General features: G+C 30.0%; 2 protein-coding genes across 6 annotated transcripts; one reads left to right on the top strand and one right to left on the bottom strand.

Moving 5' to 3' along the window:
* Positions 1-1,359: 1,359 nt before the first annotated feature.
* On the top strand, positions 1,360-2,648 carry LOC112751546 (uncharacterized). Its single transcript, XM_025800716.3, has one exon. The coding sequence runs from the start codon at positions 1,587-1,589 to the stop codon at positions 2,229-2,231; it is 645 nt and encodes a 214-aa protein (XP_025656501.1). The 5' UTR covers positions 1,360-1,586; the 3' UTR covers positions 2,232-2,648.
* Positions 2,649-6,642: 3,994 nt separating this feature from the next.
* On the bottom strand, positions 6,643-11,500 carry LOC112751539 (pentatricopeptide repeat-containing protein At3g16010-like). 5 transcript variants are annotated; one of them, XR_011874241.1, is made up of 7 exons: positions 10,699-11,500; positions 10,317-10,417; positions 9,454-10,145; positions 8,444-8,603; positions 8,280-8,375; positions 8,153-8,191; positions 6,643-7,000 (listed from the first exon to the last, which is right to left on the bottom strand). XR_011874241.1 is itself a non-coding variant. In XM_072220506.1 (4 exons), exons 2-3 carry the CDS (start codon positions 10,390-10,392, stop codon positions 9,469-9,471), a joined length of 753 nt encoding a protein of 250 aa, XP_072076607.1. In that variant the 5' UTR covers positions 10,393-10,417; positions 10,699-11,500; the 3' UTR covers positions 8,077-8,603; positions 9,454-9,468. The 5 variants fall into 5 exon arrangements, 1 of the variants encoding a protein (XP_072076607.1); XR_011874240.1 differs by lacking the exon at positions 6,643-7,000 and having other exon boundaries at positions 8,077-8,191; XR_011874239.1 differs by lacking the exons at positions 10,317-10,417; positions 10,699-11,500 and having other exon boundaries at positions 9,454-10,310.
* Positions 11,501-13,771: the final 2,271 nt, after the last annotated feature.

Below are 13,771 nucleotides of genomic sequence, written 5' to 3'. Positions count from 1 at the left end.
TAAGAGGGGGTTGTTATTATATAGTTCCTATTTAATACACATCAACTACTTTCCAGAATCAAGTGGTGATTTATAAGGTTTAAATGTTACACATTTGTGGGGTCCAATACCAAAAATAAAAGCCAATTGATTAGTTCAGTTAACCATTATATTCATGTTAGTTTTATTTAGATTTTTCTTAATTGAGATATTATTGTTACTTCAGCTTTGCTAGCCTAATTAATTATAGGCCCAAATCTTTGTCAGGGGCACTGTAAATGTAGAGTAATAAGTCCAGAAGAAATGTTCAAGATGGTTAGGTGCAGAAAATTGGAAGCTTTGTTACTTAAATTGTAAGCTTTCAATAACAATTGCTGACTTGCTGTTTATAATAATAAAGTTGCATGAGTAACATATAATTCATATTTGCATCATCTTACAATACATTTTCAATGCGAATAAAGTATATTATTAATTACACTTTTATAATTAAGATAATAAAGACAATAGACTATTTTTTTTCAATTAAATTTAAGAATAATATTACATATCCAAATTATTTTATAAATCAAATTCAACTAAATTAAACAATTAAGATTTTAAATAATGCTAATCATAACTGATTTTTGTTATTTTAGACCAACTTAGTTAACAAAAAAACTTAAATGTGTAGTATTATTCAAAATTTAAATCGATAAAAAAATATATAAATGATTATATTTTTAACACATTTTTTCAAGCAATATTTTTTTTTTAATTTGTTTGATTTTTTTACAAAGATTTTCGTTTTTCTTTTTGGTTGTTTTATGCCATTTTTTTCTTTTGGAAGAAAATAAAAATTGAACTCTAAATCTTTCGATTATAAAAACTTCGATATTATGTTATAAAATTACATTTTTAAAAGTTTATTAAATTAATAGAAAGAGACAATAAATTATTATATTTTTAATTATATGTATTTTATTCTCTAATTTTAAGTTTATATTTTGAAAAAAATAATATTAAATATTCTCATTGGAGGTTAGGCCTTTGTCCACTTGAGGTTTTACTGAGTTTATGTCATGTTAATTAATTTATTATTATATTTAAATAATTAAAGGCATGTTTTATGTAAAGATAATTTTATTTTAAAAATATTATTTGTATATTAAAATTAGTCATTATATATTTGTGTATAAATATATGTATTATTGAACTTATTTTAATGTGTATTTTATATTTCAACGTATATTTTGTACTAATAACTAATTTTGATGGTTAATTTTAATGTACAATTAACATAGTTATTTTTATTTATATTTTTTTCTTAAAAAATTATTAACATTTCTAGAAGTTTTAAACTTCTTAAACTTCATTTTTTTTCTATGAATTATTAACTAAGAGTACACGTTTAATATACCCTATAACCTAATCTCCTAAAAATAAATTCTCCTAACACAAAGAGTTGTTATATATAAAAAGGATGTGCAAATTGTGATGAATTCATTTGTGTTTGGCACTCACACTTTTCTTGCACAAAAAAAAAAACAACCTAAATCTACATCACACATACATACAAACATAGTACAATAAATCAATAATACTTCAGATCCAAAAAAAAAAAAAAGATGTTAAATGCAAAAGTTGATCAGATTTCTCAGAAGAGTAGTAGTAATAGTGTTCTTCAGATTAAGCAAGATGATAAATTCTTCTGCAGGCTTCTGTCAAAGGAAACTTCAATGGCAAACCCATCTTTCAGATTCTCTTCTTCTTCTGTTAATGTCCCATTTGTTTGGGAATCTCAACCTGGCACACCAAAGTACAAATTATTCTCTCAAGAAACTCTTCCTCCTTTAACTCCACCACCCTCTTATCACAACAACAACAACAATAATGTTAATAATAATGCATTGAAGAGGGTCAAGAAGAATAATTCAAGATCAAGTAGCAACATTTTCATGGCATTGTTTACAAAGATGAGTCTCAAGAAGATTATTACGCCTTCACCTTCACCGTCGCCATCACCGTCATGTTCTTTGTCTTCCAGGTGGACAACCTCGGATTCGTCCAAGGTTGTCCCCGTGGCGAAGATCGGAAGGAGGAGATTCTTGAGTTATGGTTCTTCGTCTTTCGACTTTAGAGGGGCGAATGATGAAGAAGATGGTGGCGGTTCGTCACCACCACCTTCTTCATCGGCATTGTGCTTTGCAATTTCACGTGCCATGAGCTCTAACAGTGGTTTCCAAAGTTCTTACAAGAGAAAAGCACAATAAAAGGTAATTAAAGACTGCGTTTTGTTTTGAAGTATGTATAATTAATTAATTAATTAATGATAAAAATATAAATATATATCGTTGGATATATATTTATTTATTAAAAAATAGACATGTACAAAAACAAGTAAATATTTTTGTCTGAAGCCATATTTTCCTTTTCAATATTGTTTAAGTATTTCTGTATTTTTTTATTTTGAAATAATTATCAAATATGTCTTATGGATAAGTTTTTATTTTTTTATTTTTGGTTTGGCCTTGGATGTTGCATGGCCATTATTGTGATTTATTGTACTTTTGCTTGGAGTTTTTCTCTGTAATTCTTTGTAGTTGTATTCTATTCATCATGTTTAGAGGGCAACTAATTTTAAATGCCAAAGGTTGTGTCTTCAGTTTCAGAGGATAAGCTTGTTTTAATTAAGGTGTATTCATGTATCTTAAAAAGTTTTTTTTTCTAATTAGGCTTGTGCTTAATTAGTTCTACTTTTCTAGAATTGATTTCAGTTAATTATAGAATTAACTTACTTAGTTATAAGTTAGAACTAATTTTGATTTAAAGTGATTTATTTTGGAAATTTATTTTCTTCATTAGCTAGAGGTAATTTAGATATAAAATTAAAGTAAAAATACTTTATTTCCTTTTTTTTAACTAAAGATAAGAAGACTCAAACCCGTGACCTCTAAATGAGTATGGAAAAACTATGTCATTTGAGTTATAACTTGTTGACAAATACTTCACTTCTAATAAATTCAATTCAACAAAAAAAAAATTGATTATAGTAGACAATAAAAAATAATATCAATTTTATAAAATGGCCTATAGAATTGGTTATGAATCACAGAATACCTTGGTTAATAAGCATACATAGTGCTACAAGAACAATAATGCAAGATAATAAACTATGCTATTATAGTATTATTCTAATAAGCATATATATATATATATATATATATATATATATATATATATATATATATATATATATATATATATATATATATATATATAGTTCTGGTGATCAACTAACTATAGTAGTAGAAAAGGATCTATAGCTCTTTGCAAAAATTGGAGATTTTTTGGTTACTAATAATTTAGGTCCGTCTAATTAAGCATTGATTAACATGTAGATTTGTAAGTCCTTTTTCTCTTTCCCTTTTACTTGGGGCAGGGGAGTGAAGGAATGCCTTATAATTAAGAAGCATCTTTGACCAATGCTTTATCTTTAGGGAATTTGCTTTGTCTTTCTCAACAATTTTATTTATTGCAAATTAAAGAGCAAGAACAGTTGGGAGTTACTTTTATTTATTTCTTGCTGAATCAAATTTTATAGGCAAAGGGAATTAAAGGTTGTCAAAATTTTATGGTCAAGACATGTCACAATTCCTTGCAAAAGCTTTCAGTGTTAGTTAGCTAGGAGGTTAAAGTTATTACTTAATTTGTTGTCTTTTTATGAGTTAGTACCATCAATTTTTTTAAATATAAATTATATATTAATTTGAGAATATAAATATATCAAAATCACTGTAGCATATTAAAAATAACAAAAGGAGCATTATATTATCAATTCGGCTTCAATTGACCAATACGAAATTACTTGTGATGGTAAATATTTAATTCTTTAACCTAAAATCTACTTGAATTTGAGTCAAAGAAAAAAAAAATAACTACTCATATAAAAATATATTCATATAAAAATAATAGCTAAAATCGATAAATAATTTGATATATCTAACTAAATTGTTTAATATAATACATATCAATATTTTAATTTAATTTTAATCTTTACATGAAAACATGTGAGTAGTAAAAAAATGCTATCAAAAAGAAAAGAACTAAATACAAGTACGGTAAGACGAACAATTTTTACTGACAACTAATCAATTTTAAGGATGTTCATGAGTCGGGTAAAAACCGGATTTATCGTGATCCAAATCCAACCCTAAAAATATACCAAGATTATTTTTTAGACTCTAACCCGACCCTAAATCTGATGAAACCCAAAAGGATGTGGGTGAATCAGAATTAAAATTTTTTTACTAATATTATTGACGGTTTTGCGCCATCGGTAAAAATAAAATAATAATAACGCTTTTTTTGGCTGTCGATAAATTAAGGTGCTTTTAAAAAAATTATTTAATAGTACTTAAAGTTCAACATTAGTACAAATAAATAAATATTTTTTTTATAAAATTCATATTTATAGAAGTCCTAAAAAACTTGCTTGAATTTTGGTAAAGAGTAGTTGGTAAATTTAGAATCATTTAAGAATTCATTTCCTTTGGGCAGTGGCTTCAATGGTTTGTTGCTGACTTGCTGTGTCGTATGGGCAAAGGAACATATTAATACTGTGCACTTCCCTGTGTCACCATCACTGATTCTTGTTTAGATACAAAATATTTATTTCTATCTTTAATTTATATATTTGTTTTAGAACAAAATTGAAATGTAATCAAATTGATCACATCTTCTTCTATGCAATTTCTGTAATAATTAGAAGGATAAGAGAAAGCGAATTGCACACCAATTCTTTTGTAAAACGTGCAACAGTAATCAAATATGCATCTAACTTGCTTAAATAAACAGTGACATAATAAATGGTTAGTTTTTTATTTGTAGTTTGCTTAAATAACCAGTGACATGTTATCATTGGCTTTGTATAAGAATTATTTATGTTACGTAATTATTTACGTGTATGCTCTTCTCGATTTAAATTTTCAAGAAGTATTTTTATGATATAATATTAAAATTTTTTATCATAAAAAAATTTGATAGATACTCTAATGAGGATTTTATAATTATTTTTATATAAAGATATTTTATTTTGATTATTGGATGATAAATTGTAAAATTTGATTTTCGTATACTATAAAAATGTTGTCTTTATTTAAAGTGTAACAAAATAAATAAATCATACTTTTTAAATCAAAATCATTATGAGAAGTTGTTTTTGACATTTTCATTGGAGTAGTTGTCAAAAAATTTAAAGTCTAGATCTTATTAACTTAAAAAAAAGTTAGCATAAAATAAAATAAAAAAAATCTTGTGTTAAATACATGTTAGTATATATAATTATTCACCATGTGCTTACTTCAGTTTAAGTTTTTTGGAAAAATAATTTGATGAGAATTTAATCACAGATTTAATTTACAAAATAATAGTGTAAAATTAAAATTAATTTAGTCAGTCTTTTAATTTAAATAATATTATTTAATTAATTTAAATATTCACTTTTATAGCGAAGAAATTATAGCCAAAAAATCAAAACTAGTTTATTTAATTGTTTTCCTCATAAATTTTAGAAGAATGTTATTATTGTATTAATAAGTTAAACTTGATCTATCGTTACAGTGAAAGAGAACTCCTCCTTTTTATACGATTAATATATATATTTCTTTTTGTCTCCATTAATTATGAAAATAAATTCATTTAATTAATTAAGACAGCATGCATTAATTAATATCAACATATAAATACACTATGATTCAAATCAAACTCCCGAAAATAATAAGGTAGGTGATATCTCTGTTCTTAAGCAGGGCAAACACTAATTAATTACCAAGAAGGTGGGGATGAGACTCAAAAAGATATCGAACATAACATTGTTTGAGTTTAAGGCTTTGCTTCAAGTTCAACCAATTTGTCGGCAGACAAAAATTATTAAATAAAAAAAAAGTTAATAGAAAACAAAAACTAGTGACTTAGCTGTCTCTGATTCCCATGTGCACAAGGATGGGTCACAGTACAGTTTGTGTGTAGCAACCATGATGCACCCTAAATAAATTCCATAATAGGAAATGTAATATAATTAATATTCAGAAACAATATATTTAGCATTCATGAAATAATTTAATTATTCATTTATATAAAATTTTATGGGTAATTTATATTAATAAACTGAATGAGATTCAAAATTATGTAGATGTCCTAAATTAATTTTTGTTACACGTCTGTCCTGTTCTAGAACATTTCTATGTTGATTTGATTTATATGTAAATAAAATAAATTGATTCGATTTACATCTTCTAAGATATATGTAACAAAAATTAATTTAAAATATCTACATAATTTTAAATCCAATTCAGTTTATTAATATAAATTACTAAATTACCCAAATTTTATTATTTTGTAATATTATATTTGATTATTTTAGTGATTTTAATTTTTTTATTAAAAATATATAAAAATAGAAGGTGTGATTTATAGTGTTCATTGAAATATTTTAGTTCGTTAAAATTTTTAACCGATTCGAATCAACCTCATTTTTTATAACTTTTTTTTCCAAAAAAAAAAAAATCCGCTCCATGGTATGTGATTTTCACTTGTATTTAATGATTTTTCCATTTCTTATTTATTTATTTGCTTTTAAGTATCAATCTTAATTCCAATTCCCACATTGGTAATCTTGGTGTATGGCAGAGTATGTGTAATTAAATTTGCTAATTACATTCATGAAATATGAAAACATCAAAGCCTTTCTATACAATGACTTAGGCTATGTTTAATTGTTTTACAAGAGTTAAAAAACATCTACAATAGTCTAGTATTATTTGACTTTGTGAATATTTTCACCTACTACTAGGTATGTTGTATGGTAGGTATAACAAGAATAAATTACATTAGGCAAAAATGGTTAATATATCATGTGATCAGAGTAAAGTTTATGATTAATGCATGTTACATGCAAACAGAGGCTGCTTCACTGATTCTTGTAACTTGATGAATTGCATTTGCCAAATAGTTTACATTGCTTGGTGTCACACCTCCCATGCTGCAAGTATAACAACCTTAAGAGTTAAATGAAGCTTATTATTATTTATTGAAATTAACAATTAGAACAGCATTTTAATGTTTGTTTAGTGAAAGTGTGTTCCAGCATGCTCTCGTTCTTTTTTATATTCCTATTTTACCCCTGTAATGTTCTGTCCACTAAAATCAAACACAATATAGAGATACAAAAATAATAGATACTATTATAAAGATTTTACAATTGACTTTGTGTGTGAAGATATATCTTTTTCATCATTGATAAATTGAAGAATTTGATTTAATATATTATAAAAGTATTATTTTTTTAAGTGTGACAAAACAAATAAAACACACTTTTTAATATAAGACTCTTCATAAAAAAATATTTTTAACATCTTCATTTAAACTTCATTTAAACAGGTACTTATAAAAATTGTATTCTTTTCCTTATTTTTTCTAGGTTTCTATCCTCGTTGTCTTGGGATAGGAACCAAAGATTTGTAAATCTTTCTTTTATTCGTCTCACTATTCTTAGATATTTACCAAATATGGGGATAGTATATACTATAAAAAAAATTTTCAAATATATTCGAAATACTGGTATTTTAGTAATCTTAATAGTTGATTTTAATTAATATATATTATATATATTTTTTTTATAATTGAAATCAATGATAAAAATTATTAGAACATGGTGTATCTAATATACTTAAAATTCTTTCTTATACTATAATTTTTTATTTGCTCAAAGTTCTGAAAATCGAATCAATCATTGAATTGGTAAAATTAGAAATTCAAAAATTTAAAAAATTAAAAGTGACTTTTTTTGTATTTTACTATTTTAAATTAATTAACCGCTAAAAAATTATGCTGGTTCGACCCGTTAACAGATCCTTTGATTAAATTTTTTTTATGCTCTGACCAAATAATTGCCAACTATTTTTTGTTTTGAACCGGACCAATCTAACGACCGATTTTCTATTAATTTGATTGAACCGACCGACTCGATGAGGCTCGCAAAACCATAGGTTTGTTAGGTAACTAACTTTTTTCAACCAACAAAAGAAAATATTGACCGAAAAAAATTGGTTTCCGATCTTTTCCACATAGGCGTATCTTATTCGTCCATCTGGACTCATATATATATGGAATAGCTTCTCCAAATGTCTCTAACCTGATCAGGGGCTAATCCAGAAAAACAGAACATGCCAACCTGAATTCGGTACATGAACTCAAGTCATGATTTGTTTCCTCAAGCAAAAGGTAAAACAAGATATATGCAAAATCACAACACCAAAAACCTGATTAGTTATATGTTCCCAGTTGAAAGATGAATCCAAGTCCTCAAGATTTCGACATAGAGTAGTTCGCATTGCTCGGATTCTGTTAGCCATGGTCTTCAAAAAGACTGAATCTATTTAGAAATGGAAAAAGCAAAAAAAATGGTTTAAGGCAGTGATTTTACCTTCATCTCTTTCTTCCATTGTTCTTTCATGTTTGGATCACTCAAGATCATAGTAACAAGTAAAATGCCATGGATTGGAGGGCTGCTATACATTGAATGAGCAATGTGCTGTAGTTGGCTTTTCACTGCAGCTGCTTGCTTTATATCCCGCGTCAAGATACTATTATCGACATTAAAGCATATCAGTGTATGAAGCACGGACACAGACACTTGACATAACGTCAACACGGAGACAAACTGAATTTTTAAAATGAAAGTACATAGACATGGAATATATTTGTCTATATTTTCAAGACTAATATGATTTTCAATTATTAAGATTTGGAAAAAAAAGTGTAGTATTTACTACTTTCTAGTCTTGGCCAAAAATTGTGTAACATTCTTAACTTGTGTCATTTATGCTAGCAGGTTCACTTGACAAATTTGTAAAATTATTATTCTTATTTGAGATTTCAAACCCCATATATCATAGTCAAGTTGTGTTTGAAGTATCTTTGAAGTGTAATAAATGTTTGGTCAAATCCATTTTTGCATATGACATGCTGTTTAGTTTTTAAGCCGGACGCTAACAGATGTCGAACACACCATAGTTGACTTAGAGTTCAATTAGCGAGTCAACTTTTTTCAGCCAATATCAGTCAACTCTTTAAAACTACTTTTTTATCCTAAATTCTAAATCCTAATCCTAAAACCTAAATTCTCCAAAAACTGAGGGTTAAAAGAATAATTTTTCAAAAGCAAATAGCTAATACTAACTAATTGAAAGTTGGTTTCCTATAGTTATTCGTTTATTTAGTCACACTTTCTAGAACTCAGTAAATCAATAACACAGTACAACATATTGGTGACATTGTTACACAATTTAACTTTCTCACAAAAATGCATCACAAAAAATATTTTTTACCTAAGTTATAATGCACAGAGAGAGAGTCATTGTATATGATATGCTATGCTTCTAATTACAAGGATTTAGAACTGAAACTTTGGGGAGTCAGATTAAGAATCTTTACCTTAAACAACCAACTTTATGCCCGAATAGTCCCATATTCTTTGCAAATGATTGAGCACAGCCTACTATATGTAATAGTATCAGGGAAGCAGTGACCCTCACTGCACATTTCATTATACAGCTCATGCACTTTCTCGTGATGCCCCTCTTGAATCAACATCAAGATAACGGAGTTGTAAGTGCTTGCTGTAGGTCTGCACTTGCGACCCTTAACATGGTAAAACACAGATAAAGCCTTGTTGACCATCTTAGCCTTGCCCAAGATCTTCACTATTTCAGACAAGTCAGCAGGACCAATTGGACATGAACTTTTAATCATGTCTTGTATAGTCTTCCACAGTTCACCAGTGAATCCGTGTTCATCCAAGCAGCGTATCAAAGCCATGTAAGTGGTTGAATCATGTTCAAAGTTCCTTCTCTTCCCAGCCCACTTAAAGAACTGAATCTTAACATTTACCTCAACATCTACCTTCAGAACCTCACGAACCAAGCGAGCATTGACCTTCATTTTCAGCACTTCCAATGCCTTTTCTGCGTCGGGTCCCCATTTAAATATTTTCAAGATCCTAATGAATCTCTCATCCAATATGCGAGCGTTATGGCCATTCCTCGAATCACATCCTCCTTCCATGGGAAAGCTAAGCTTTTCTTCTCGGGAATTAGGCAAACGAAACATCTGGACAATCTCATTTTCTGCCAGTTTTAATCCATACATAACACAATCAAACATGAAATTGCATCCATTCAAATCAATAACAAACAAAAACATCAAAGTTGGCATAATTATTCTCCTTCTTAGATGCAACAATCAAGGTGATAGCAAACCAAACTTCTAAAAACTTGGTATATATTAATGAAAAGCACCTGTTTGCTTTATTCTCCGAGAGAACGGAGGCCAAGTTGATATCTTCCTTGTTGTGGCAAGAGATCCAGAGAGCATTGCTGCTACCGAAGATAATATGAACCTAATGAGGGACATCACGGAGTAAATAAGGGATCGTACATAAGTACATAATAAAAGTTGGTGAACCTGGTTCATTAGGAGTTTCTCTCTTTAGCTACAATTAAATGGAACAGTGTTCTTAGTTCTTAATCAGTAACATAGGCTTTCTTAGCTGGACGGTGGAAGACTAGAAACCAGTTCATATTTCAAAATATAGAATTAATCCAGCACCAGCAATTATCAGAGCAAAAAAGTTGGAAGCAGAATTCAACAGGGCAACTAATAATCCAACAGGCAAATTACCTGGAAAGCGCCGCCTAAGATTGGGTAAAGGTTAATGTTGACGCAGCGTATGATGGAAGAACAGGAATTGCAGCATCGGCATCACTTATTAGGGATTACAGGGGAAACTTGATTACTGGAATCTGGAACAGCTGCGAAAATCTTGGCAAATTCAAGCATAGCTGCTGAGGCATTTGCATTCAGAATTAAGATGGCACTAATTTTGAGCTTTACTAGTAAGGCATTGTGTAGTAATTTCCAAAGAAAGCTTCTAATTTTTGGTTGGCTTTTCAAATTCTAGATGCTATACCAAAAGGGTTTCGAGTGGCATTGTCCCGAGAGAAACTCAAGAGGCGGATGCTTGAATTGGAAAGCAATGATGTACCTAGACGCAACCGAGTATGCACCAGTTCAGTTCAGCATCCAAGTAACCTTATCTTCTCCTCCCTGGATATTTATTTGTAAAATAGTTGTTGCTACTGTTGGGCTGAATGTCTCTGTTATTTTTTGTTGATTTCATTGGCCATTTAATTGAATTAGTTCAGACACCCATTTTGGAGCATGATTTGAGTTTGGGAGTAGGATTAGGAGTAATAGCCACAAAGTTCATGACCCAAGAATCTTCCTTAATTCTGATTGATCTGCCATTTCCAACTCCCTAGAGAATTCTTTTTTCCAACACCTTTCTGCTTTCCATGATGCTACGCCATCCCCAAGCGGGGTTTGTTCTTATCTCAGCACTCAAAAATGTGAAAAATCTAAAGAATTTGCTTTTTAGGACCTTGTAGATTAATGAATGAAGTCTTGTTAAAAGCCTCCACCCTTACTTTGCAAGCATTGCAAGGTTAAAAACTTTCATGTCTTTAAAATTGAGTCCACCTTGTGATTTCGGTCTACATGTTATCTTCCACTCCACCCAATGCATCCTCCGTTCATTACTTTTTTGTCCCTACCAAAACTGCATAATAGCTTTTTGAATCTCTTCGAGTAGAGTGTCTGGTAGCTTGAAATAGCTTAAGGTGTAAATCGGAATCGCTGTTGTGACAGCTTTAATTAGGATTTCCCTGCCAGCAGAAGACAAGAGAGACCTTTTCTATGGCTGAAATTTTTGGTTTACCTTGTCTTTGATATAGTTAAAAGTAGCTCTTTTTTACCTCTGAATCACTGCCGGGAGTCCCAGATACTTGTTCTAATTTCACACATGAGGCACTAGGAGAATATTAGCTAGGTGATCTTGAGTAGGTCCCGGGGTATTCCAACTAAAGAACACAAATGATTTATTCAGGTTCACCACTTGGCCGCTTACTTTCTCATATGTCTTCAGTATTCTGATAAGACTGTGACAATCTTCCTTAAAGGCTCGGTAGAAAAGGATGGAATCATCTGCAAAAAATAGATGACTGAGTCTTGGGTAGCTGTGATTTAGTCTCAATCCAAAAAATTCGTGTCCCTGTTCTCCTCTGTAGAGCAGATGGGATAATCCCTCTGCACAAAAAAGGAATAGATATAGGAAGAGGGGTTCGGTTTGTCAGAATCCCCTACATGGTTTGAAAAAACCATGAGGTTGTCCATCAATAGTAACAGAGTAAGAAACTGTCATCACACATTTCTTGATCCAGTTAATCCATTTGTTGCAAAATCCAAATTTTCTCATTATCTCCTAGAGAAAAGACTATTCAACCCTGTCATACGCTTTACTCATATCTAGTTTCAAAGCCAAATCATACTGACCAAATCTCTTATTCTTTAAAAAGTGCATAAATTCATGTGCTATCAAATCATACTTGATCAAACAACCCTTGATAAAAGCACTTTGGGAATCACTAATAACTCTGTTCATGACCAACTGTAGTCTGTGCACTAGAATTTTAGAAATAATTTTATAGAAAATACTATTAAGACTTATGGGTCTAATATGTGTCATAGAAGTAACATTTTCAATCTTCAGAATAAGACAGATATTTGTATGATTAAAAGCTTTTAAAAGTTTACCTCTAGCAAAAAAGCTCTTGACCGCTTGTACCACATCCTCCTTAATTGTGTCCCAGAAGAAGTGAAAAAACTTAGTCATGAAACCATTATCACCAGGGGCTGAGAATGGGTTTATAAAAAAAGTAGCAGCTTTAACCTCTTGTTCTGTGACTGATCTGGTTAATATAGGGTTGGTGGTAGCATTGATCTTAGGTGGAATATCGCAAATTTCTTCTGTGGGGTCCCTCGGTTCACTGGTTGAGAATAGTTTTGTGAAATAATTCTGAGCAATAGAAGCTATTCCCTCTGTATCCATTGCTATATGCCCCCTCTTCATCCTCTAACATATAGATTTTATTCTTATGATTCCTTGTCTTAAACTTAGAATGAAAGAATTTAGTGTTGCGTCCCCCCAGTTAAGCCATTGAACTTTTTATTTCTCTTTCCAGTACCTTTCTTCCATTTCTAATTCATATTCTATTTCTGCCTCCAAACACTGGATTGTCACCAGATTGACTTGATCAACTTTTTCTTTCTTGTTTTCTAATCGGCCCTTTAACTCAGAGATTCTGTTTTGAGAATTGGAGTTAGAGTGTTGCTGCCACACCACCAACTTGTGTCTGCATAGCTTGAGTTTTTCAGGTAGTCTAAATATGGGAGACCCTATAATTGTATGTTTTCAATAGCTCTTTATCAAATTCACCACTTCAGATTTTTTGCACCACCTTTCTTGAAATCAGAATATCCACTTTGCTCTTCTTTCGAGTCTCATTGTGCTAAGGAGCAATGGCTTATGATCAGACCTAATATCGTTCTAATGAGAGACATAAGCATAGGAAAATTCTTTTCTCCAATCTTTAGAGACCAACACTCTGTCAAGTCTTTCTCGAATCAAGTTACCAGCAAATTGTCTATTACACCAAGTGAACTTCTCCCCCTTATAACCCAAATCCAATAGTCTACTCTCATTAATAAAGTCATTAAATGCTTGGATAGATATATTCGATTTAGGTCTACTTCTTTCCTTTTCATGGTTAGCTAGAATGGCATTATAATCACCATGAACTATAATATTGTCCCTGCTGTTTTTCATGACTTGCAGCAATTGACGAAATTGTTCCTC

This window comes from Arachis hypogaea, chromosome 2 (genome assembly GCF_003086295.3).
Source record: "Arachis hypogaea cultivar Tifrunner chromosome 2, arahy.Tifrunner.gnm2.J5K5, whole genome shotgun sequence".
In the NCBI taxonomy this organism is placed as follows: Eukaryota; Viridiplantae; Streptophyta; class Magnoliopsida; order Fabales; family Fabaceae; genus Arachis; species Arachis hypogaea.
Note: the sequence above shows the minus strand (reverse complement) of the source record. Positions and strands in the feature narration are given on the sequence as shown.